Source organism: Oreochromis niloticus, linkage group LG7, assembly GCF_001858045.2.
Source record: "Oreochromis niloticus isolate F11D_XX linkage group LG7, O_niloticus_UMD_NMBU, whole genome shotgun sequence".
In the NCBI taxonomy this organism is placed as follows: Eukaryota; Metazoa; Chordata; class Actinopteri; order Cichliformes; family Cichlidae; genus Oreochromis; species Oreochromis niloticus.
In genome coordinates, this window is record NC_031972.2 from 10,659,431 (window position 1) to 10,686,089 (window position 26,659).

General features: G+C 38.7%; 1 protein-coding gene across 5 annotated transcripts; it reads right to left on the reverse strand.

The window, feature by feature from the left end:
* Positions 1–1,132: 1,132 nt before the first annotated feature.
* cnnm3 (cyclin and CBS domain divalent metal cation transport mediator 3) lies at positions 1,133–26,659 on the reverse strand. 5 transcript variants are annotated; one of them, XM_003452996.5, is made up of 12 exons: positions 25,502–26,647; positions 25,077–25,411; positions 23,737–23,913; positions 23,158–23,315; positions 21,957–22,100; positions 21,723–21,881; positions 18,141–18,310; positions 17,078–17,174; positions 15,150–15,280; positions 13,286–13,412; positions 13,009–13,080; positions 1,133–1,854 (listed from the first exon to the last, which is right to left on the reverse strand). In XM_003452996.5, the coding sequence occupies exons 1-11, from the start codon at positions 26,195–26,197 to the stop codon at positions 13,031–13,033; spliced, it is 2,244 nt and encodes a 747-aa protein (XP_003453044.1). In that variant the 5' UTR covers positions 26,198–26,647; the 3' UTR covers positions 1,133–1,854; positions 13,009–13,030. The 5 variants fall into 5 exon arrangements, with proteins under 5 accessions (XP_003453044.1, XP_005457947.1, XP_019216267.1 ...); XM_005457890.4 differs by having other exon boundaries at positions 1,133–5,871; XM_019360722.2 differs by lacking the exon at positions 13,009–13,080 and having other exon boundaries at positions 1,133–5,871; positions 21,723–21,878; positions 25,502–26,659.

Genomic DNA, 26,659 nt, shown 5'->3' on the forward strand with positions numbered 1-26,659 from the left:
TGTTTTTTTTTTTAGGTCCATGTGAAACAGAAACACAGACGTTAATAAGTTATACTTTAAGATCCTGCTGAAGTACTTTTGGTCAAATATTGATCAGCAGTATAGTGAAACTATTGGGCCCTATTAACTGTTCCTTCTGAATTTTTTTGAATTTTTATGTATACATATATACGTATACACACATATATATGTATACACAAACACACACACACACACATATATATATATATATATATATATATATATATATATATATATATACATATGTGTTTGTGTGTGTGTGTGTGTGTGCTAAATAAAAAATTTAAAAAATTGGATAAGTAATAATAATATTTTACATTTTTCAGCCAGAAAGGAGTGTGATGATCCAAGGTCTTTGACCCAGCATTTTGAGGTTTTGTGCTCTCACATCTTGCTTACTGAATAATTTCTGTTTAATTCTTAGTTTTCTTTGTGTTTATCTTTTCAACATAATACATTTCCTTTCACGAATTATGTTTCAGTTTGTATCAGTTTAGTTTGTTCCCTCAGTTTCTTGTCCCTTTCTGTCAATTCCCCTTAAATTCTTCTCATTTCCTGTTTAGCTATTGCTTCTCGCTTTGTTTTATTTTAGTAGATACCTGTCTCCAGTATCTTGCCTTCAGTTTTACTTGCCTCATTGTCTTTGATTCTTATCACCTGCATGCATCTCATTACACAGCTCCCTCCCTCCCTCCATCCATTCATCTTCTGCTTATCCAATTCTGCTTCCTTTAGCTGCCCTAACATATACTGGTGTCTGCATATATTTCTGACCGATTGATACAGTTGTCTCCTGCTAAAATTTTGCTCATTACAGCACAGACGCTGCCATCTTCTGTTTAACTACAGTAAAACACTCAGCTCTGGCCAAGATTCAGGTAGCGTGTGGGATTTATCCAGAGAACACCGTCAGGCATGTTTAGGCTGGTGTTGACAACTACCACACTAGAAACTGAAAATGTTGGGGGAATGTTGTGTTCAGGTTCCAAGTTGTTGTTTCAAGCAAAGTGCTTTATTTGATCTTTATTTGCACTATGTCAGCATAAAAACCTCATGTCAGCGATTTCGCGTCATGTCATATGCTGTATATGAAAAGAAAAAGCAATCAAAATTAACATGTTCAGAACAGGATTTACTTTATTTCTTAAGAAATTATTGAAAGTGTTAAATTCAATGGAGTCCCAATATACCCAAAACTGGCAGCATTCCAGAAAAAACAAACAAACAAAAAAACTTTAGAAGTTCTATACAAATGTAACCTGGAGAGAGAGAGAGAGAGAGAGAGAGCGAGAGAGTGAGAGAGAGAGAGAACTATTTAGTTCTCAATAACTCTTCTGGTAACAGTATTGTACCTGGAAACTAAGACTTATTACCTATAAAATACTTCCTAGATTTATACTCCAAGTAGTCATTTAGTAATACATAATTCTTAACATCATCAAACTGCCCAAGTCGCACAAAATCAGGATTATCTTTTTACATTCAATCTTTTGATAACATAGAAATCAACTTTTTTAGAACAAAATATGAGCAAACTGCTGAAAAAATATTTACTCACAATCCCATTATCGGGGAATCTGGGAATCTGCTGGAATATGGCAATACACTTGAATAATAACACATACATGTGCACAGACTGAATCTAACATACATGGATCTGAAACACAAAGAAACACACTGTGTCATAGCTGATACAGAGCCGACTCCTAAACAACCCTGCACACCAATGTGGGAAATACACCAGGTTGATTATGTAATGATTAACTTGGTGTGTTTCCTATTGAAATTGCTCTATGGGCCATGAATTCTCAGGTCAAGTTGGCACCAGTGCATCTGAAAAATTGAAAGCAGACATTTAAAATGAGTTAAATGCCTGTGATTTAAAACGGTTTCTAAAAATCCGTTATAGTCATCAACACAATGTGAAGAAACAACTTCTTGTGTAATTATTCTTGTGCAACTTCTCACACTGCCACCTCTATAATGGAGTTGACAAGGTAAAGTTAGCGTGAGCCATTGAGCCACATTACTGGGATGTAAGCTAGGTTGAAATTAACTTGAATTATCCTTTAAGGGTTAGATTTAGATTTTAAAATCTACCTTATACAATATAGCAGCCATTCCCAAACTAAAGATTGCTGGGCCTTATTGGAACTCTTTCACCTCAACTGTGATTGTCATATAAACCTAAGACGAACCTGTACCCGTTTGTGCTTTCACTGATTCATTTTGATTTTCTGACAATTCACCTCATCAGTTTGGCTATTGCCAATTCACTTTCCATCACCTCACAAAACTGTATTTGCTCCCTTTGAGTTAATTTCCTCTATGAATGAGATAATAGGTCCTACAATGAAGAATAACATGTTGTTTTATAACCCACTGCTTTGTTTCATCTAGTTCTATTTATTTAATTATGCAGTGAAAGCTTTCCATTATAAGACTGACTCTTCCTGTCCTTCCTTGTTATCATTAATATTTTATCATCAACACAGGGATTATTTAGAAGCCACTTCTGACCTTTTCTCACATGTTTACACACATGCAACAATGACTGACAGACATTTCAAATGTATTTTAGACTGTCAGCATACTGGATAATGAATAATACAGTGCAGACTGGATGTTTTCATACTGGTCTATAGGTGATATACTGTGTTGAACTCATACGGACACACACACACACACACACACACACACACACGGACACACACACACACACACACACACAGAGGAATGCCAGCATAATTCAAAGAGGTGGGAAATAAGGTGCTTTAAGGTGCCTCTGAAGCACAAACAAATGCTTGGGAATTTGTTCAATCTAATCTTGTTTAACTACAGGACAACTGCAGTTAAACAATATTAGAAACAACATTTCACCACATTCAGACTTTCAGTGCCAATCTGATTTCCAGTTGCAGGGATTAGACGACACACTGGGAACAGTGCAGGGAGCAGACCCTCTACTTAACCACAGCGCTCTGTGCTGTGCTGCTTACTGTATGCTCTGTGTTTACATGACTTATGAAAAGCAGAGCTACTCATAGAAGCATCACAGCGTGTAAATTAGAACTTACTTAAGAAACACTAGGAACAGCAACAATAGAAACATGTCCCCTTTCTGTGTCACAGATGTGATTGCATAACTTTATATTAAATCTTGCCTTTCCTGATGACTTTATGGTCTCCTTTTATGGTTTCAAGTCCTATTAAAAAATAAAATAAAATAAAATAAAAAACGTTTTTGTTTTTTTAAATTACGGTCTCCATTGGAGTCAAAAGGGTAGTGTGATTGACAAGGTAGTAATGTGGACTGTCTCAATTCCATATCTTCTCTATGGTCTATTGTTCCAACTGGTGTTTCCATAGGTCCTTTCAGACATGATGGGTGTTTTTGTTTATCTAAAGGCATTGTATGGTCACATAAGTTACACCAATCATTAAAAAAAAATTCAACAAAAATCTCTAGCTCTTCAGTACTCAATGTTTCTGAATTAAGCCTGCAGAGATGCAAAAGATAACAACATAGTCTCACCTCCTTGGCATGGTAATAGCAGCTAAGTAGGTGAGACCTGAAAAGCTGCAACCTAAAGTTTGATACTTTGTACTTCTGCTCCAAAAGTCAAAGTACAAGTACAAACCACGAGTCTGGAGTTTTGTTTGGAGACTGAGGGGGAAAAAATAACAACCTAAAAAACCCCTCAAAATTGTCTACATTTGGATATATATAATTTGTTCATATAAATGTCTATGCTTCTCATTAGTATTTTTTTTAGCTTTGATACTTTCTGGATTTCTTCCCCTTTATGGTAAACTCTGTAGTGGCAGTCTTTCTGTAAAAGCTAATTCTTCGACCAATCAGGATTTGTCGAAAACCCCCCTCTGTTAGGTGTGCTGTTGGCCTTTTGCTAGATGTCATGCAAGGACCTCTATATTGGTTGAATTTCTATAGTCCTTTTCTCTGAATTTATCGCACATACTTAATTACACATGCCTGAAGGCATAATAACCAATCACAGCAGAAAGGCTGTCGTCATCAAGATTAGAGAGCACTGATTTCTATAAAGGTCTCAAACATTATTAACACTAACAGGTGTTTAGTCTTGTGGTAAGGTCCCTTTAAACATTAACACTGTAAGATGTCTAACTGCGTGGGGTGCCAAATAAAATTCCTTCTCTTAGACTATCAAATCTCCATTCCATCATGTCAGAGTGATTATGGTGAATGTGTGATGCATTGTAGTGTCCCATTGTAAGTAATAAAAGATATGACAAATGAGTGTTTATCATCTTGTGACATCAATTTGGAAATCCTTTTGCATCTTTTCATCCTCAGTTTCATATTGAATTATTTTTCAATGTTCTGTTCTTATATTCTTTTTTTGGAGAAACCACACTGTATTTAGTCTCACAGTAAGGCATGTTTCAATTTGACTTGTCAGTTTGGGATAAAAAGAGAACAACGGGATAAACTAGCAGAAAGGTCAGTCACTTCTATGTATATAGTAACAATCAACAGCACCTGAGCTCTACGGGTCTACACTGTTAACCTCTTTACTCAACAAAATGTTTCTAGAATTCTTTCAAAAGGCCGGTGTTGTGTTAGCCATGATTTCTACCCTGACAAAACATTATATCCAGAATTTGTGAAAAATCAGTCAAGCTTCAAGAAACCTTTGCTATGGATCCAAGGTCTATGGTAGTAGAACTAGACCCTAGATGTTTCTCCATATTTGCAGAAAAACCACCCATCAGCAATCACCCAAGACTCAAAGATGAAAAACAACACACACATACACATACTTCTGTGTATGGCATCAATGTTAAATGAATTGAAAAATTCGGACGTACCTCGCATCTTGCCAAATAGTTTAATATCTTCCACAGTGCACAAATGTAAGGTGCAAATCTGCTTAGAACCCACTATCGAGTGTTTTTAATGTCTCAAAGGGACGGACATATCAATAAAGAGACAGAGACAGACACACAGACACACAGACACACACACACACACACACACACATATACATATACATATATAGCTTTGGCACCAGACAGGCAAAAGTAAGGAATGGCAAAACAAGTTTAGTACAGAAGGCTCAATCTGGAAGTAAGGCACCACCAGATTAAAATGTATACTCAGTGGCAAGAAACAGCAATGGAACCCTTTGGAGATATTTGCATTTTGTATCAGCCCACAGTTTTTAAAATAACAAAAAAAAAAAAAAAGAAAAAACAACAACCAAAAAAAAAAACACCCCACAAATGAATGACTTGCACAATGCAGGGAAAGAGTTTTCCATAATTCAGTGCAAGTTTGACCTGCAGCTACAGGAAGCTCTTCTTTCAGAGACACATAGTTTTGTATTGCTGATTGAAGCACATTGCGCTTCTGACAAAGAAGATGATCAGATGACACTTTATAATGAATCCAAATAGAAACAAGGTCATTCCAAAGGATCCATATACTTTTTCCTGCTACACCACATTTTTATTTGTATATACATAAACATGCACACACATAGTCCAAAGTTATTAAAAATTGCATGAAATAATAATTCCAATAGTAAGCACATAAAGGAATGTGGGTGGAAATGAACAGTGTGAACAGTAGATGTACATAAAAGACAAAAAGCACTTCCACTCCAGCCTTGTCCAATAACTAGGTTCCAGCCATAGATGATTTATCAATAATTACAAACAATAATATAAAAACCAATCTCTACTTGGTCGGAGGAGGGCTTTTTTTTTTTTTTTTCTCCCCCCAAACAACAGGCTGACAGAAACTGCACTACCCATGAGCCTCTTCTTCTGTGGAGCTCTCCTGGGCTCTGGTGCCACCTGTGGAATCTGACCAATGACAGGAGAGCTAGGGTGAGTAAGGGGTCACATCATCACACTTATGTAAACCCACTCAGGGGGTTTAAGGTGGGGGTGGGTGGGGTGTTACAGTAATATGAAGAGGGGATTAAAAGATGATGGCAGGGGAATAAAAATAGGAAACAATAGCCTGCCTCGAGACATGAAAGATAGCACGATTGATGAAGAAAAGCCAGTGATTAAGAAAGAGTTGTTCTTTGTCTATAAATACACTCATGTTTCCCTCTGTATTATATTTTACATAAAATAACTGCCAATAGTTTGCTGTATTTCTGTATTTCTGTATTCATTTTGGAGATCTATCATGGGCCAAAATGATGAAAATATTTTTGAGTTGAATGTCAAGTACAGCTTTTCTCAGGAGCACAGGCTTTGTCATCACTTTAGTGGCATCTTTTGTCTTTTTTTTAGTACACTTATGGTGGTGTAACAAGTCCTCCAATAGGCATATGACGGGTCTCTGTTAAGTTTCAAATTAATTTCTGCTAATAACAGACTAACACATTTTCTCCCGTTGTTATGTTTTGTCTCCTTTCTAATAAAAACTTTAAATGACTGTGGTCACGGTTTCACGGATGACTCAGTCACACTGGAGCAAAAACAGGATGGAAACCAAAAACAAATGAAACAATAAGCAAATCAGTGGTTACCAGGTAACTGCATTAAATGGCTGTCCTGCAGCAGCTGCATCCCTATTTGTGCAGAATTTTTTGAACTTCAGTTTAAGATCTATGAGATTGTGACTAGAATATAAATGTAATGAGTTCATTCTGTGTATGTAGATGGTAAAAGATTTGAAACTGTCACCCAACAATCTGTTCAGTTTACAAGGTCAAGTTGTCGAGTCTCTGTTGTTGCTTTATCACCATTTTGGAGCACCAAAGTCGCTCTGAAGATGGTAACTGACTGAGTGCCTACACACCTAGTCCCCACTGATAAAGCAACCATTTCAAAAGCAATGAAATTTCAAGTTGATTACACAAGGTTGCAAAAATAATTTTGTTCATGCTGCAGTCTCCAGCAACTGTGCGTTAGATACCAATTTTACAATAGCAATACCAATGATCAATAGCTGCTAATGATATTGAGGGGGGGGGGGGTTTGTTTACTTTTTTCGGGTGATTATTTTTCCATCCTTGTGCCAGGGGTACACAGACTTCTTAAGCCATCACAAAACTGATGTGATAATTCATTAAGTATATCAGCCAATGACATCAGTAATGCCAATCAACATGGAAAATGTCATTAGATATATCAGTGCACCTCAGTTTCATTTACTGCCCGTGTGGTTTTTTTGTTTGTTTTTACATGGCTGACAGAGAAGTGAGAACCATGACTGTTTAAAAGAAAAGTACAGTACTCTGCAAAAGTTTTAGCCAGGTGTGAAAAAAAAAATGCTGTAAAGAATGCTTTCAGAAATATGAATAATGATTGTATTTTGTAAATTGATGAAAATAAACAAAGTGAGAGAACAAAATAAAAATCTAAATCAAATCAATATTTGGTGTTACCACCTTTTGGCTTCAAACCATCAGCAATTATTATATGGAACAGCCAATCTCTCCTACCAAGGTGAGGTTGTGAAAGACAGTTTCATGTCATTGCAATATTGAGCACAGCAACAAGACACAAGGTAGTTATACTGCACCAGCAAGGTTTCTCCCAGACAAAGATTTCAAAGCAGACTGGGGTTTCAAGATGTACTGTTCAAGCTCTTTTGAAGAAGCACAAAGAAACGGGCAACGTTGAGGATCGTAGACTCAGTGGTTGGCCAAGGAAACAGTGCAGCAGATGAAAGACGCATCAAGCTCATTACTCTTCGAAATTGGAAGATGTTCAGCAGTGCCATCAGGTCAGAACTGACATAAACCAGTGGGACCCAGGTACACCCACCCAGGTCGGGCCAGAAGTGGTCTTCATGGAAGAGTTGCAGCCAAAAAGCCATACCTCCAACGAGGAAACAAGGCCAAGCAACTCAATTATGCACGAAAACATAGGAAATGAGGTACAGAAAAATGGCAGCATATGCTCTAGACTTTTGACCCATGAGTCAAAAATTTAAAGATTTGGCTGTAGCAGAAGGCAGTTTGTTCGTCAAAGGGCTAATTAGTGTCTGCACGCAACAGTGAAGCATCATGGAGGTTGGTTGAACGTTTAGGGCTGCATTTCTGCAAATGGAGTTGGAGATTTGGTAAGGATTAATGGTGTTCTTAATGCTGAAAAACACAGTCAGATACTTATCCATCATTCAATACCATCAGAGAGGCATATAATTGGCCCCAAATTTATTCTGCAGCAGGAGAACGACCCCAAACATATAGACAAAGTCATTAAGAACTATCTTCAGCATCTCAACATCATCAAGCGTGTTAGGATTACATGAAGAGACAGAAGGATGTGAGGAAACCTACATCCAGAGAAGATATGTGGTTAGTTCTCCAAGATGTTTGGAACAACCTACTAGCCCAGTTCCTTCAAAAACTGTGTACAAGTGTACCTAGTGTACCTGCTGTTTTGAAGGCAAAGGGTGGTCACACCAAATATGGATTTGATTTAGATTTCTCTTTTGTTCATTCACTGCATTTTTGTTGGTTGATGAAAATAAATGATTAACACTTCCATTTTTGAAAGCAAAAACAAATGAAGCAATAAACAAATCAGTGGTTACCAGGTAACTGCATTGAATTGCTGTCCTGAAGCACCTGCATCCCCATTTGTGTAATTCTTTCTTTACAGCATTTTTTCACACCTGCCTGAAATTTTTGCACAGTACTGTATGTTTCTGGACAGATCTACAAGTTCCTCTCATGTTGGACAGAGATCATACTGGAGGCTCCAAAGAGTTTCTATTCCACACCAAGGCACAAAGGGTTATTATGAAGGTACATCCAAATGCTAGCTGGCTAACATGCTCAATTAGAAAAGATATCTCTGAAACACAATATGGGATTGACATGAGGTTAGAGCTGTTAATTTATCACAGAATATTGATCTTTTTAGTTCTTTTTTTTTTTTTTTTTTTTTTTTTAAATGTTATGCAGTTTCAAATTTACAGTCTAATATATATTGCACCTTTTAACCTTTTTTTGAAAATATCATAAGCCTTTTTTGAGGGGGGGGATTAATTCTGTGCTTTTTCTGACTTTTAAAGTACTAAAGAGACCGTTTAATATTAGTCTCAAAGAATAATTTCCAAGATGGCGCCACAGTAGGCAGCCTCTTTCCTCAGCTCCCAGCTTTTTCCTTTCCTTCTTCTGTGTTTTAAGCTTTTTTACCCGACACTCTTGGTCGTGTTTTATTTGTTGTGCAACGGGCAATGGACCCACAAATTGTCATGAGAGTAGTAGCATGTCTTCTACTCTTTTTGGGACCTTTTACCATCACTTCTAGAGAATCTGTAAGCCACCCCATTGTTTACAGTAGGGAGCAGCTACTAGCACTGGGCAACAGGAAAGTACTCCTGGAGGAGCGACCCAAGATTCCGAAGGAATTACGGCGTCAGAGGAGGGGATGCAGGGCTGGAGTGAAGTACCGGGAAAGAAGGAGACAGTACAAACCAAGGATTCCATCCATTCTCATGGGTAATGTAAGATCTTTACCCAGCAAGATGGAAGAGCTAATTGTGCTAACCAGACTGCAGTGGGAGTACAAGCAGAGCAGCCTCCTCCTGTTCACTGAGACATGGCTCACGGACCACACACCGGACTGTCATAACTCTGTATGGCTTTCAACTGGTTAGAGCGGACCGGAATGCAATGGGGAGTGGTAAGAGGAGAGGTGGGGGACTAGCAATGTACGTCAATGAGAGATGGTGTAACCCGGGACAGATCACTGTGAAGGAACAGCGCTGTACCAAAGACATTGAACTGTTGGTGGTTAGCGTCTGGCCATACCACCTAGCCAGGGAATTTTCACACTTTATTGTGCAGACTGTTTCCACCCTCGGCCAACGCTACGGCAGCCTGTGAGTACATTCACTCCACAGTCTCTCAGCTACAGATGGCACATCCGTAGTCCCTCATTATTATCTCTGGGGACTTCAATCATGCCTCACCATCTGTCACTCTCCCTAACTTCTCCAGTATGTTGACTGCCATACAAGGGACAGCAAAACACTGGATCTATTGTTTGCCAACACAAAGCAGGCTTACAGTGCATCACGCCCTCACCCACTGCATCACGGACTACATTAATTTCTGTGTTGAGAACACTGTGCCAAGAAGGTGCAGTGTTTTCTCAAACAATAAATCGTGGGTCACCCCAGAACTGAAGGCCCTGCTGAACAAGAAGAAGAGGGCTTTCTGGTCTGGAGACAAGGAGGAACTGAAGAAAGTCCAAAAGGATCTTAAATACAATATCTGAGAAGGCAAGGAGCGCTTCAGGAGGAAGATGGAAAACCAACTCCAACAGAAAAACGTCAGAGAAGTCTGGAGGAACATGAAAAAAAATCTCTGGACACTTCCAGGACAATAGAGGGTTTTCACCTACGTCACGTTCTGGGCAGTCACCTGCATGCGCGGCCAGATTGGAGGCACTCGGAGGTAAACACTGCAATGGATCAATGTCCGAAACCACAGAAAAGCTCCTCAAAATGCGCTATAAATGCAAAGGCATACAGGGAAGGACTTGGTCCGCAGGAAAGGGCACGATATTTGGAAAAGTTAAGGTTTATTGGTGGTGCAGATCCATACGAGTTGGCTCCTCGTCTTGGATCAATGACGACCAGGAGAGTCTTCCATCTATTGTGTATCCTGATATCGTCAACTACCTGGTTTTCTCGCCAAGCCCATACACAGCAGAAGATCACACTAGAAAATTAGTTAAGAGCCGCTGCTATCAACAATTCACTTACCTGACAAGAAATGAGCTGAACAAATTTGGATGTGGTCCAGATTTTTGCCTTGTAGATCCTGGTTTAGCTTCGCTAACCACAGCCGCCTCCTTTCCTCTGATAACTTTCGGCATTGTTCTCCCTGATTTGTAATAACTTTTGGCAGTCTATAAAACTGCAAATGTTTTTCACGGTCTGACCGATTGGTACAGCCAAAAGCACAGCAATAATTCACCATTTCCTTTCGTTCGATGTTTGGAATCTATTTAAGTGCGCGCTTTGTTTACCTCCAGTATCTCCAATATGGCGACTTCCGGTTTGATGACGCACCGTGAAAACCCACTATGGAGGAGCCACAGTGTCTGCTGGCCGGGGGTGGGCTAACGACTTGAATCTGTTTTTCAACAGATTTGACAATGGCCCACTTATCACCTCTCCCACCCCCCAGGTTCCATCAACCCCCCTCCAGTTGCTGCCCCCCCACCTGCCGAGGAGACTGAGGTCCTTCGGAGTCTGCAGGACTCTATTAAGGACACTCTATGACACTGTGGTAGCATCTGCCCTTTTCTATGCAGTGGCCTGCTGGGGGAGTGGATGCACGGACAGGGGCAGGGGCAGGATTAACAAACTGGTGCGGAGGTCTAGCTCCGTGCTGGGATGTCCTCTGGAGTCTGTGGAGGTGGTTGGCGAGAGGAGGATATTAGTAAAGCTGACATCCATCATGAACAACCCACATCACCCACTGCATGAGTATGTGAGTGTGCTGAGCAGCTCCTTTAGTCAGACTTAAACACCCTCACTGCAAGAAGGAGCGCTTTCACAGATCATTCATCCCAACAGCAGTTAGACTCTATAACTCCTTAATCACGATGTCATGACATCATGCATAATGGACCTTCTATGTGTATGGACATGTGCAGGTATATATGTATACATATGTATATTTAGTGTGCACATGTGTGTGTGTGTACATGTCTGTACATAGGAATAGTAGTGGTACAATAGTTATGTTAAGCTATATAGTTTATGTCTTGCATATTTCCACAACCATATCCATAATCACATACTGTGTATGCTACCGTTGTATATAGTGTATTATCTTACTTTTTTTCATTGGTTGTACTTATTTGTATTTTTGTATTTCCTTCTGATATCTGTACCTGAGTTGAGGTAACGCAAAAATTTCTCCGTCATGGGATCAATAAAGTCTTATCTTATCGTATCTTAATTTTACTTTATTTAACTCTGATATATTCCCCATTTCTAGAGCTGTGATTTGAAACCGCAATCTGCAGCTGCAGGGTGCTTTGGATGTCAGTATACTCCGTTTTGAGTGATTCTTCTTTTTCTGGAATCTGTATAATGAAGGTGGTTCACTGTGGCAGTCTGAGTCATATTTATCTCATCCAATTTGTTCATGTAAACAAGATGTGTTCCTTCCAAACACTAACCAGTCGTGGAGTTCCACATGGTACTGTACTAGAAATCATGCCTTTCATGTTTAGCCAAATTAGAAAGCTCCACTTTATTTTACACCTAGGCCTGATTGCTAACTGAGCTGTTGAATCAAGAAATCGCTTACATAGAACCTAACTGACCTGGAGAACCTGGTTCTTTTCCTATTAAAAAAAGATACTGGTCCTCCCCACCATGACAGAGCACTTTGCTTATAGTGGACTGCTGAATTACTGAAGCTCTCTAACATCACAGTTGTTACCTGACAGTACTCATGTACATTCAGACGACTGTTGTGAACTGAAAGTATAAAATAAAATTGAATTGAAGTTAATTGAACTGAGAGGGCACAGTGGGCATTATCCATAAAGGCACATTATTGGGAAATATATCAGGTTAAAACAAACAGTTTTCACCTAAGTTCTCTCTATTGTACATTTTGGATGCCAGAGGACACAATTCATCACCATTTGTCGCCTGTGTTTTTATATACACCCGGAATCCTGTCATGAAGGGCATCAATTCAGTAGATCAGCCATGCAGATTCTAAGAGACTCAGAGTTAACATAACTACAGTACAATTGGGAGAAGTGAGATGGTTCCAGAAACCAGAAATGGACACAAAAAACAAAATCACAGACCACACCTGCACGCACCCACCCATGTGCACACACACGCACACGCACACGCACACACAGATAAAACTGAAGTAAGAGTGAAAGAGGATCATTGAGGGGTCAAGTAGTTCAGTAGCAGGGCAATATTCACGTCTGTGTGAGTGTACTGTATGTACAGCCAGTGACAGGCTGCATTTCATTTACCTCATGCAACAAAACAAAACTGTTAACAGTAGTTCTCAATGGTATCAAAGAATGAAAAGTTTACAGGGAACTCTGGACAGGCCAGAGAAGAGAGGACACATGGAGGCGCACAAGGAGGGAAAAGAAAGAGAAAGAGAAAAAATTAATTTAGTTCAGCGGAAGGCAAAAATGAATGCACATTCCTATAAAAGTTTACAAAAGGCGTCTGGAAAACAAAGCTTTGTAGTCGATGGGGCAGCACACCCAGCAAGTCAGACATCATTTTGAACAAAGCTACCTTGCGTGGTGTTTCTGTCATTGAGCAGCTTGGTCTGACTGTTCGGCAAAATCTTGATCTCAGGAGGATCTGGACTCTGGCCGGCACGTGACACCATGAGAGCGTTCAGATACTGTAGACGTGTCACCTGCAAAACACATATACACACAAGTCAGTAATGTCGCTGCAAGGTTTTGGATAAACTGAAAAGTTTTTAGGGAGTTTTTAAGACAACCTCATAATCATGAATTACAGTAGTAAAGCATCAGTGATGGGAATAACGGCGTTACAAGTAACGGAGTTACTAACGGCGTTACTTTTTTCAGTAACGAGTAATCTAACTAATTACTATTTCTATCGTTACAACGCCGTTACCATTACTAACAAGAAAATGCGGTGCGGTCGCGTTACTATTTTTCAACAAACAGACAGTTGAAGCTGTCTTCAGCTTACTGCATCTTATATCAGTTGCACGGAAGTAGCTGTAAGTAATCTGGGCGCTACAGCTTTAAGCAGCTGTGCACGCTCCCGCAGACAGCAATCACTTTCTGCCCGACGATCACTTTTTGGCACAACACCTGTAGCTAGGGGGCAAAACAATCGCATGAGTGCTGCTGTTTGACTGAGGAAGAATAAAGTAGTCGTGGTAAGCCGAATCACATGATCACTTCAAGATGACAAAGCAACAAGGTGATATATACCAGTTTTTAAATTGTGTTGATAGGCCACGTAAAACCAGAGTCATGATAAACAATATCTACGCGACGTTTTTTCCTCAATAGTTTTGTCACGTTTACTGTCTAAGGACAGTGCTAGCAAGCACTCTCTGCTTATGTGTAGTGTTGTGGATAGTTTTGTGTTGCGTGTCAGAACAATGAGGTGACTGCTGTCTCCAAGTAGAAACAGGAGCAGTGATACACCTGCTGCTGTCAGACCTGCCGGTATCAGGCTGTGATGTTCTCCTTTATAGTGTACAGAAATTTTTTTTTTTGAGTGGCACTAACAATTTGTGTGGCATCTTATTGAATGCAGAACACCTGATTGTTATGTAAATAGTTTGAAATGGTTATTAAAAAAAAGGGGTAAAAGGTAAATGGCTGCAAATAACTTTGTTGTTTGCAAAACTTGTGCATATGATTTTAAAATTGACAATTTATATTTGCATTTAAAGTTATGAAATATGATATATTTCATAACTTTAAATATAAACATGTTTGTGGTTGGTACAGTAAAAAATATAACATTTTCTACTCGGATTTTATGTTTTTTGTCTGATTTTAGATCAATTGTGTTTATACAGTATATCAAAATGGAAACATAACTGTAAATTCAGACACGTGAGGTTGTGGTAAAAAGGATGACACCAAACAAGGCAAGTAAATAGTTTTTAAAGGTGAAATGTAGAGGGAAAATCAAAAGTAGTTAAAACTGGCCAATTTTACCCTGGACCCCAGGGTAAAAATTTTTTTTAAAGTAACGCAATAGTTACTTTTCAAGTAATTAATTACTTTTAGAATCTTGTAACTCAGTTACTAACTCAGTTACTTTTTTGAAGAAGTAACTAGTAACTATAATTAGTTACTTTTTCAAAGTAACTTGCCCAACACTGTCAAGCATAGAAGTAATAAATGCATGACGTAGTTAGGGCTGGATTCCCACTGTCACCAAAAGCTTGCTCATCGGGATTATCTGATTGTTGGGGTTTTCTCTGTATTATTGTAGGCTCTGTCAAACTGTTATATTCTTTATATTTCTGTAACTGTATTATCAGTTTGTTGTCTATGATACGCTTTACCAATACAGATTAAATTAAAACTTTTTAATGCTTACAAATAGTCTTTGTTATGGATGACTACTTTCCAAGAGAAAAGACACATATACAAACTCGTATGAGCTGGAGGTCCGTGAGAGCTCGGACGGTGTAGTCAGGGCAATAGCTGGATGGGCTCGTGGCTTCTGCTGACTCAAAAGGATCCCTGGGAGAGTGACGCTGAGTTGACACCGGAGACTGGTGCACTGAAATTGCACAATCATACACACAGTCAGCACATTATCTGGAGCATTGCAAATTTGAGCTGTTTTGTCTTCTTATTGTCACCAACTCATTGTTATGAAAACACACTGAAACACAACATTATGATTTAGTAGAAATCATTACTTTAGCTTATTGTATGCTTAACTGGTTTGAAGATAAATTTTGAGGTGTGACTGAAGTGACTGACCTTGGAACCCTTGGAACAAGTATTATAATTATTATGAAGAATGAAAAATCTTATCAATTAACTAATATGTAAGTTTATATGATAAAGTTTAAATCTAATTTCTTTAAACCTTGCTATAAACCATGGACAGAATTATTAAGAGAAAACTGCTAACTTGAAACTGTAGCTTATGATTGAAAATTTACATGGTTTAGTGACCATTAAATAATGTAATTTTAATGTACTTAAATCATAGTTAAGGTTTTAATCTTGGTATAAATAAAATGAGAGGTAAATAATAAAAAGGTAATAAAACTGGTCCCACTTAAAGCCAACTAGTTTAGCTTAAAACTGTAGTTCACATAATTTTAAGTTAGGTGCCTTAAAATTGCTATTTCTAATGTCTTCAACTAGGATTTAACTAACATGCTACAGATACTGTAAATGTTACCCATGGGCTCCATTAATGCTTTGAGTCACTCCTGCTCAAAATCTCTTCCCATATTTGTATGGTCCTGATTCAACTGAAAGAACAATGGCACTGAGCATACAAGTCTATGGCTTATTCAAGGACTAAGAATTAATCAGCCTTTATTTAAAATTAGGCAGTTCTTTTGGTCATTTATCAAACAAAAATATTAATCATTTAAAATGAGCAATAATGTCATTTACTAGATTAAACAGAAAGACTGTTATAATTATATAATTATAATACCCTGATCAAACCTAAAGGGAATACCTAAAATTGGCATTATATGCAATTTTTATAACCTAGCTGATATGAAAATGAATGCTTTGGGCTTAAAATCCAGGCATTAAATATGAACTCCAAGAATTTCTTTAAAACTTTATGAAAAAAAAAATCCATGCATGTAAAACAGAACATTTTGGCTGATTTTAATTTATCCTGCTCAGTTTTTTTTTTCTTATTTATTATGACTTATTAATAAATCTGCAATATGTTTATATGCTATCTGTTGTCTACTATGCTGATGATAATGTATGCAAAAACAACATTTAGCTGCTCCAGTAGCTCAGTGTGATTATTTGCAGTATTTTCGGTAGGATGTAAAATGTTTTAGGGGTCAGACAAAAATGTGACATGAAAGATTTTAAAAATTTTAAAATTGTGAAGATGATTCGTGGATTTTATTTACTAAGAAAAATAATAAGACACATATTCTTACTTACAGCTGCAAGTCTAGTGGTGAAATGAAACTCTTGGATGTAACTCTGAATAATTATCAGGATTCTCAGTGCTTAATACACAATTTTCCAGGCCATTCAGAGTGACATGAGTGACACACACGCACACTTTTTGAAATGCATTAATATAATGTAAAGTGCATTACTGTATATGTAATATTGTTTTAGTATTCTACAGGAATACTGTGAAATTGCCCCGTTTTTTATCTTACTTAAAAGATTTGAATAAAATTTGTAAATGGTTTTATTGTGAGTGTTAAAACAATCTTTTCCATTTAATTTTAATTCATGAAGTATACACAATCTTAAACATGATGATGCATTTAAATGCCCAGAAATCTGTATGATTAGTCTTCGGGTGAATTGTCCCTGCAGTGTGAAGCAATTCTGTGTTTTGTAAACTCACCTGAAGATGGCAGCGTCAAAGCAGACACGCCGTAGTATGTAAATGCTCCATTTTCAAACTTCAGCCCCTCTTTGCCAATCTCCACTTCAACACGGCCCTGACAAGGAGCAAACAAGAAACATGCATACAATGAATGAATATTGTTTTTGGAAACGAGAGAAAACGTATACAATAAACTCACAAAAATGTCCTTAAATGTCCTTATTCACACATGCAACTTCTACTGCTTTGCTTGTGTGACCTTTATCCTTATGATTATGTTTAACACTGTCAGTGATTTTCAGGTTAGGTCAGGCTAGACTGTATTTTACAGTCTTACATTTGTACTTTTACCAATAAGTGTCTTTTTTGATCCCTTAAGTATTTTTTCCTGCTTATCTATTTTTTTTACTGCAATGCCTGGCACAACCAATATTAGTTGTACCTGTAGCTGGAAACTATGCATAGTAATTTTTTTTATATACATATACACGTATACACACGTGCGTACACGTATAGACACATACATGTGTGTATGTGTGTGTATGTATATGTATATACATACACACACTAATCTGTGCTTTGGGAAGATTATCATAAATATACTGTCACTGTTTTTTTTCTAGTAATTACACAGTTATTACACAGTTTTAAGTAAAGAAATATTAAATGACAAATATGTTTTAAAATGTTCTAAAAGGTAATAATAATTATATCCAAAGGAAACAAGAAAAATATGCATGATATTATAAAAAGTATTTTGGTTAAATGTGGAAACGATCTCTTGATGGTCTCTTGGTTCCCCAGTTTGTAGCTGTTATACTGAATCCTCATATTTAGTACAGGGCAATAGATGTACATATGTAAAACTGGTGTCAATCTTCTCTCTACTTCAAGCAAGAAAGCAAATAAATAAAGATATTAAGCTATTCTTTGAATTCACTTTACAGACTGACTTAAGCTACCAGTTTAACTTTGAAGTTAAATCTTCTGTGGTAAAAACTTTCAAGCATATCTTTGTTCCTGTCAGTCAGAATTCGGTTTTGCTAAAAGTTTTTAAAAGTGTGGGTATGTGAGCAAATACCTGCAGCAGAAGGATGAAATAGTCCACTGGGTGGTTGCGGGTGTAAAGATAATGTGCTGGGCTCAGACGGTTGTTAGGGTCAAAGTGCACTTCCTGGTTGACACTGGGGTGACGGAGCAGGTGGAACAGGACCTTCTCAGATACACGTGCTGGGCTGAAGTGTTCCACTTCTACAGAGGCCAAAGGTCAAACAGGACAAGTGAACTCATTGTCTGGACAATAATGAAATGCATTCACACAAGTTTAAGGCACTTGACAATTTCCTTTTTCCTTCTACCTTTACCATTTTGCAGTTTACAGTTTTTTTCTGTTTTACCAAATCAAGCAGTACATTAGCTCAAGCACGCCACAAAGTCAAGCTAGGACAAATCACTTGATTTTAAAGTCATGCCTCACCTTCTATGGATTTAGATGGTAAACCTAATGAAGGGTATTCCCTTAAAGTTATCCTGCAGCTTTAGGCAGGCTATCTGCAAACTTTGCAACCCATATCCACCTCAGCTCCTCTCTGTCATACTGGGTCTGACTCAAAATGTGTCATATTTGTTATTGATTATGAATCGGTCCTATGATAAGGCAGCATTTACGAGGAAGTGTGCGATTTCTTCCTTGGGCCTTCCACGTAATTAACGTTTATTAACAGATGGAAATATCATTTTAACCATGTCATATTTTGGGTTAACAATAGATTGTATTCTATCACATCATGGGACCTACAGTGACTGCAACCGCACCTCCCCTAGAAAGTCAATGGATAATTTGAAATGACCTGTCAGGTGGACACTTCCCTAAAGGGGTCCCAGAGCTTTTACCCCAAGTACCTTTTTCTGTATGGCGTTTGTACTTTTACTTAAGTATAGGATCTGAACACTTTCCTCTACCACTGGACACAATGAAATTTGTTGATGAATATTGGCTGTAAATGGACTGGTTCTTATATAGCGCTTTTCTACTCTGAGCACTCAAAGTGCTTTACACAACAATAAACTAGTGTTACTAGCTGTAACCAGTCGAGGCTCAATTCTTTGAATGTTTCAGTAACTGTTGCCAAAGACATCAATACTGGACCTTAGGTCCAGAGTTGAGTCATAGTATACAAGCCTGTTTTCAGACAGAGTAAAGATAAAGGTGAGAACTAATTAATCTACTATTAGTTGTTAGGGTCACTCTAATCATTTTTGCTGTGCTTACCAAGGCAATAATAATATGAGGAGGGGTTATGACTTAAATGTAGTCATGACTCATGTGCAGCGTAGCTTCATGTTTAAAGGGAGTTCGAGTCCCATCGACTCAATGAGCCGCTTACGGGGAATAGCCTATGATTGTTGGGGCTTGCTCAATAATACTGTAGTCTTGACCTTACAATCTAAAGTGGTTTGAAATGACTGGTTGTGAACTGACACTATTTGAATAACTGAAATAAGTAGTCTGGAAAGTTTCCTCTAGCATCTTTAAGTACACTTGCTGAACACTTTATTAGGTACACCTGTTCAGCTGCTTAAACACAAATGTCTAGTCAGCTTTTTACATTGCACCAACTCAACACATTTAAGCATGTTCACATGATCAAGATGACTTGTACAGTAAAAACAGAGCATCAGAATCGAGAAGAAAACTAAATTAAGTGACTTTGAATAGTTGTTGGTGCCAAATAGGCTGGGCTAGATATTTCAGAAACTGCAGATATACTGTGTTTTTCCTCTCACAATCACCTCTAAGGTTTACAGAGAATTATTCGAAAACGAGAAATATGCAGATGGAAGCAGTTTTTTGGGTGATAAGACCATGTTGATGGCAGAGCAAAATGGCCAGACTACCTCAAGTTAATAATAAAACAACAGTAACTCAAATCAGCACTCACTGCAACAAAGGTATGCAGAAGAGCATGTCTGAATGCACAACACATCAAACTTTCAAGCAGACAGGCTGCACCAGGAAAAGAGCACACCGGGTGCCATGACGATGAGTATACCATACTCAAATAGCTGCCACAATTACCAGATCCTTTGAGGATCACAGATCTGCAGTGGACTAATCAAATGGTAACATGTCAACATTAATCAAAACCTCTTAAAAAACGTTTACAACACCTTGCTGAATCTGCCATGAAGACTGAGGATTTGAAGCTGTTATAGCTGCAAAGGCTGAGCCCACATCCTTTTAAACCCTCTGGCTTAGAATGGGATGTCACACAGTTGATAATGGTGTGAAGGCAGACGAGTGAATGCTTTTGTCAATACAGTGTATATTGGTGGGGTCACTGCATTAAACTTTCTAAAATTAGTTAGACATTACTTGACTATGCACCACTTTCTAAACAGCTGTGACACTACTATGACGCACGTAATGCTAAATAATAGAGTCGGAGCCCCAAAGCTTCTTGAAGTTGTTGTTTTTTGTAATGTCAAAAAGCTAGTGTAGTGTAACTATGGTGTAACCTAACCTATGCGTTGATTCAATCTGAGAAGCAAAATCCTTTAAAGGGTGAACATGTTTTGGGAAAATGGGAAAAATGGGAAAGATGGGCAACCCCATTCATCAACTGATACCTATTTTAACAAGTATTTGGGTAAATAAAGAGCAGAGGCCCACTTCAAATTTAAATATGAATAAGTGCCAATGTGAACCATGGTTTTTCTCTTACAAAATTGAGAAAACAGTCAGAAATGTAAAACTATTACATTTTATTCTCCATAGTACAGTGTGAGAGAAACATGGCAACAAGCAAATTAGCTTCATTGAGTCATTAAGCATGATAAATTACCCAGGGTTAACTCTCTCTAAAAGGGAAACTCTTTTGCAGAAAGCAAACTCTGGGTCAACAAATTTGAACAAAGACACATTAAACCTGCTGTTGAGAACATACACTTGGTGCCTTTAACAGACAAAAAGATATTAAATTTCAGGTTTATACAGTGGAATATGTTGTAATAGGACAGCCTATCCAAATGAATCCTACACTCCACTCTCACTATGCGGTTTACCTGGACATCACACACATTTATCCACACACAGACCCCAGCAATTCCTAACACAAGATAACACAACCTACACAATGTGGTCATTTGGTTATTAGATCATACTCCAACCTTATGGTACAATGCTGGTTATTATTAAAATGAACTGCTGTAGCCAAGTCAGTAAGGATATCATTAGCAAACCTTTCACTGTCATGTGCATATTTTTGTGATTGCGGAATTTGTCCCTGTTAGTAAATCTGGCGTTGTTGATATGTTGATTCATGCTGAAGAGATTGTACAGAAATTATTGTTATTGTTTTTCATTTGTTTTTTGTTTTTTTTAGATGTTTGACATAAAACTTTACTTTGTTGTTCTGACATTTAAATACAAACACATTTTTACACATTATACATTTACACATTTCCTGTAACACCACACGTAGGTAAAATGTCAAAGTCAGATTCTGGTCTCAACTCACCTTTAACCAAACTTTCAGTTACTGCTTGGTTGAGCAGGTCGGTGACATAATCATTACATGTGCTGTGTTAAACTGTGACTATTTTATTCATGTGCTAGCTTCGGTCAGTAAAGATTTACAGATGAACACACATAATCACATACCTCTGGACAGGAAGCGGTGTGTGGCCAGCAGGAGTTGTGGTGAAGTGCGGATCTTGGGTTCTCCTTCAGGAGGCTTGAAAAGAGAAAATTCCTCATGGGTGCTGCGAGGCTCCAGAGGAATCTCCAGTGGAGTGAGGGGACGCTTTACTTTCCTGTCTACTGCAAGGGGAGTCAATAATAACAATAAATAACAATACAAGAAGCAAAGAAGCCAATACTCCAAAAGACACTCACAGTAGCCATCAGATTCATCCAGGATCTCCGACTTGATTATCTCCTCTATGACATCCTCTAAAGTGACCAAACCCAGCACCTCATAGAAAGGATCTCCCTCTCCCTCATTGTTCACCTTCTGGACGATGGCCATGTGAGAGTTGCCTGATTAAAGGATAAAGGTTAAATGGCAAATTATAGTGAGGACAAAGGTACTTCAGGCTAAAAAGAGTAACTCTGAATTATAAAGGAGACATAACAGGAAGCAGGGCTACAAAGCCATAACTCACAGGTGTGATTTTCTTTAGATTCAGTGTGATGAAGTTACTGTTTATACTGTTTCCAGTTTAAAATTCTTAGAAATCACAGAAATAGGCATCTATTAAATTCACAACATGCCAGTGATATTCTGTCTGGACTACATTAGTCAGGACAGGACTGCACTAATTTATAGTTGGCAGTATAGCAGTTCTGGCACCTCTTTACCTTCTATAGCAAAATCAAATTACAGTTCAGGGCAGGTGTCAATGATGATAAACATTTAATTAATGAAGTCAGATACAGTACAACAAGCAGGATCTGGGGTTGAGATGTGTTGTAAGAAAGTTTACAGATGCATAACAGACACACTGAAGCCACTTAAATAGTGCCCTATATGAGATTTACTAATAAAATGTGTAAAAAAAAATGTGTAATCATCATCATCAGCTAATGTGAAGTGGGATTAGCTGGGATTCTCTGCTATGCTCAAGATTGTTTGTACAAGCATATTCTTTTGTAATACCAACAGCTAATTAATTGTACTTTAGTATACATTTATTAAAGGTTAATAACAATATAAAATATATAGGATACTCTGGCTTTATTTATATCACTTCTCAAAAGGATGACAATATCTACTTATCTATCAAGGCTTATTAGCTTCAGGATCACAGCAGTCAGCCTGGTTCTGCCTCTGTCTGTCTCTTGTTGTTGAAAGGGGGCATACTCATAAGGGACTGTCTAACTGTTTCGGGGTTCTCTCTCTAATACTTTAAAGATTTGATCAAAGCATGTACCAGGCATCATGAGACTTGAGACTTTTAATAATTCAGGATTTGAGCAAAATGAAAGGACCAAAATAAAAATAAATGTAAATAAAAAAGGTGAAAAGCTTTGCAGCATGGCAACTATATAATTTTCTATGATTCCAACCATTCCCACAAATCAAACAGCAGCCAACCTTTTTTGAATTCCTCCAACATGGCATCTAGTTTGGTATCATTGAACACAAAGTGCAGAGGGTGATTGTAGAACTTGGTGATAGTCGTCATTGGGGTGCAGTCTTCTGGATCAACCAGAGCCAAGTCTTTCACATAAAGGATTTCCACAATGTTAGACCTGAAGGAAATCAAAAAAAGGCTTATGACTGGTATCAATTTGAATATGGAATGTGAATAACTCCCAAAGACCTTTCCATTGCACTCTTATGGCTACCATTATATTCATTCTTTGATAAAAATGTTGAAGTTATAAAAGGCCTGGACACACATACCCTGGTTATTATTAAGAATATTTTGCATGTGCTAGATTATAAGAAAATGTACACTTGTGCTGTTGTCTTTTTTTGTCATGGTGGTTTCAAGGAAAAAAAAATGAGTGAATCCAAGGATTTACATTTATTAAACGTTATACCAAGAAGCCTAATTCAAAGCTGCCAATTCTACAGATACTCTGTTCAGATGAGGTAAATGCTGCCATGTCAAGTTTTTATGCCGTGTTTTTTTAAGCTGTTAAGTGAGTGTCGTGTTGCTGATCCCACCTCTCTTCCTCATAAATGGGCACACGGGTGTAACCACTCTGCATTATCTCAGACATAGTGGAGAAGTCTAGGACAGCCGAGCTAGGCAGCATGAAGCAGTCTTTCAGAGGTGTCAGGATGTCCTCCACAGTCTTAATGCGCAATGTCCCACGACTGAACTCCTCCTTTACAAACTCACTACAAACATAATGAAGAAAACAACTAAGTCAACAATCAAGTCAATTATCAAATCTTCTAGGCTAATCTTTAAGAACCAACTTCAAGTCAGGTCTCAAATCCTACAAATTTAATGCAGACTAGTCCTAAAAAAAGTCTATTGAACCAAGTTCAAGTCGAGTCTTAAATCTTTTGAAAATGAGTCTGAGTCCAGTCCCAAGACTTAATCTGTCTAAGGTGTTAATACAGTTAGGCCAATACACACATCAACCCTCACTTTGGATAGTCCAGGTAAAATGTAACGTTCTTTTAAAGGCAAGTCAAACTGAAGTCTCAAGTCTTCAAGAGTCTTGAGACTTAATCTGGTTCAAGCATCAAATTTTTACAGTGTTAGGCCAGGTCAGGTTTCAAATCATTACAAGGCTACTATGGGGTCAAATGTGAAGTCTGTTAAAAAAAACAAGTCTAAATTTCAAAATACTCTCAAGACTTTTAGGTCACGTGTGATTCAAGTTTCAGGTCTTTCATGGGCAAGTGTTAAGAAGAATATAACAATTGTGAAGTCTTTAAAAAGAAGTCCACCCTCAGAATAATCTCAAGTTTTTTGGACTAATCCAATTTGAATATCAAGTGTTTAGAGATCTAACCAAAGACAACCCCTAAAAAGTCAAGTCTTTCGGGTTCAAGTTACATTTCAAGTTTTTACGAATGATGTTCCTGTTAATCATTGGTTATGCGAACAGTACAAGAATGCAGTGGCCAAAATCACACAAAATGCTTCTGTTAAAGTAAACTGGCATTAATCATGAATCAAAGCATCTTAATGTGTCAAACATTTTAATCAAATATTAAACTCAAACTTAGCAAAAAGAGTCTGTGTCTGGAACACTAAATTGTTCCTGTATGTCAGTGAATCTAACATAATGTACCATAAGAATTATGCACTGTAGAGTATGACAGAACACACTTTTTGTTGGTTATGTCCTATAGTGTCTTTTTTTCTAGTTCTGTTTACTCTGTAGGTTCAGAAGCATCATTTGTGTTTTTCTTTCTTAAAAAAAACAAAAAACAAACAAATAGATTGCTTGATAACAGTTTTTTTTTTTTTTTTTGACCAAGTGTCAATACTCATCGCACCTCTATGTCAGATCTCTGTGATACTCTCCCAAGTCCACTATATTTACCTGTAAGGATCATTCACGTTTGCCCGTATCATCTCCATGGCCCTCTCCCTTATCCCACAGGTGCTGATGTCTCTCCTCAGCCCTAGATCCAGAATCAAGCCCAGAGGGCAAGACAGGGGGCAGGTAAGCACCATGCAAACCTGGGCCAGCCAGGTCAGACCAGGCGCTAGCTGGAAGCCGTAACCGGAGCACAAGATGTGAGGAGCCAGCTCAGCTAGGAAGAAGATAAGGAAGCCGCTGTTGAACACCGCAGAGGCGATGGAGCCCAGTGCCCGGTACAGGAGCACACCGAGGACAGAGTGCCCCAGAGCACACAGGAACAACAAAGAACATGCCTGCGGTGGAAAAGACATGCGTTTAGGAAACACTACTTCATTTGCACCTTTCTTTCCCTGTGGCTTCCCCACGTGCTTTTAGAAACTTACCATGAAGTTCCCCCTTCTCCTGATCGGCTCCAGCCGTTTGGCGGCTCGTTTCTCCTCCTCGGATCCACAGCTGTGTAGGACATAAAGCTCGACTGGGTCCAGCCACAAAAGGCTCAGGTTCACCGTCCTCAGCAATCCGCAGATCATAAGCACAAGCACTATCAGTACGGCCAGACCCCACGGCGGGATGTAGTCTGCAGGCAGATCCGTGTCGGTGTTTATTCGCAGTCTGTCCAGACCCGTAGATGTCCATTTCTCTCCACTCCACACACACAGGTGGTAGTATGTCTGCTCGTTGCCAGCTTCCCCCTCAGAGGTGCGAACCTCCACAGTTAGAAGCACGCTGTGCGCATCGTCGAGTTCTAAATTGGTCACCTTTAACTTGGAGTCCTGGCGGTTGGACTGCTGCTCGCAAGGGTCCAGTGTATCACCGACAGCTCCAGCCGCTCCGCCAGCTGCCCCTGCGAACTCGACCGACGGCAAGCTTCCATTCAGATTACACCCGAAGAGACGGAGCTTAAACGTGGCTCCTTTTGGTACTGAAATGATACGACCCTTCATGCACAGCGGATCCACTGGTTCTTCCAGTCGCAGCCCCAAAACCTGCGGAGCTTTCTGGCTGCAGGCGCCGTACCTGATTCCGCAGAACAACACTATCATCAACAGGAACCGTAGACCTGCCAGGCTGGCCACCATATTGGAATTGGTCAGCTTGGCTTTGCCTGGATCACGTGACTTTAGCCCCGCAGCGGCCCCACCCCCCGGGGGGTTGAGCCAACGAAGCAAAACAAACAGCGCAACTGAGCTGCGCGGCGGCCATTACGGTTCCAGACACGCGCGTACAGGCCTGATCCGCGAGTGTGGATGTGTCGTACATCTTGTTTTTATTGCGTCACATGCCTTTCAAGAAGAGCCGAGTGCAGCCTGTAGTGAATTTAAAACAGCGACAGACGCTCGCTCCCATCTTCTGTCACAATTTAAAACTGCATCACTTTGGGCCTCTTCTGTTAAACTAATACAGCTGTCAGTACTGGGAGAAAATATCACTTGTAGGCTGTTTGGACCTTTTTTTTTAGGCGGGCGGACGACCATGATGAGACCAAGGGGAAGCAAAACGGAAAACATGAACATAGGACAAGAACTACCAAAGTAAAACAG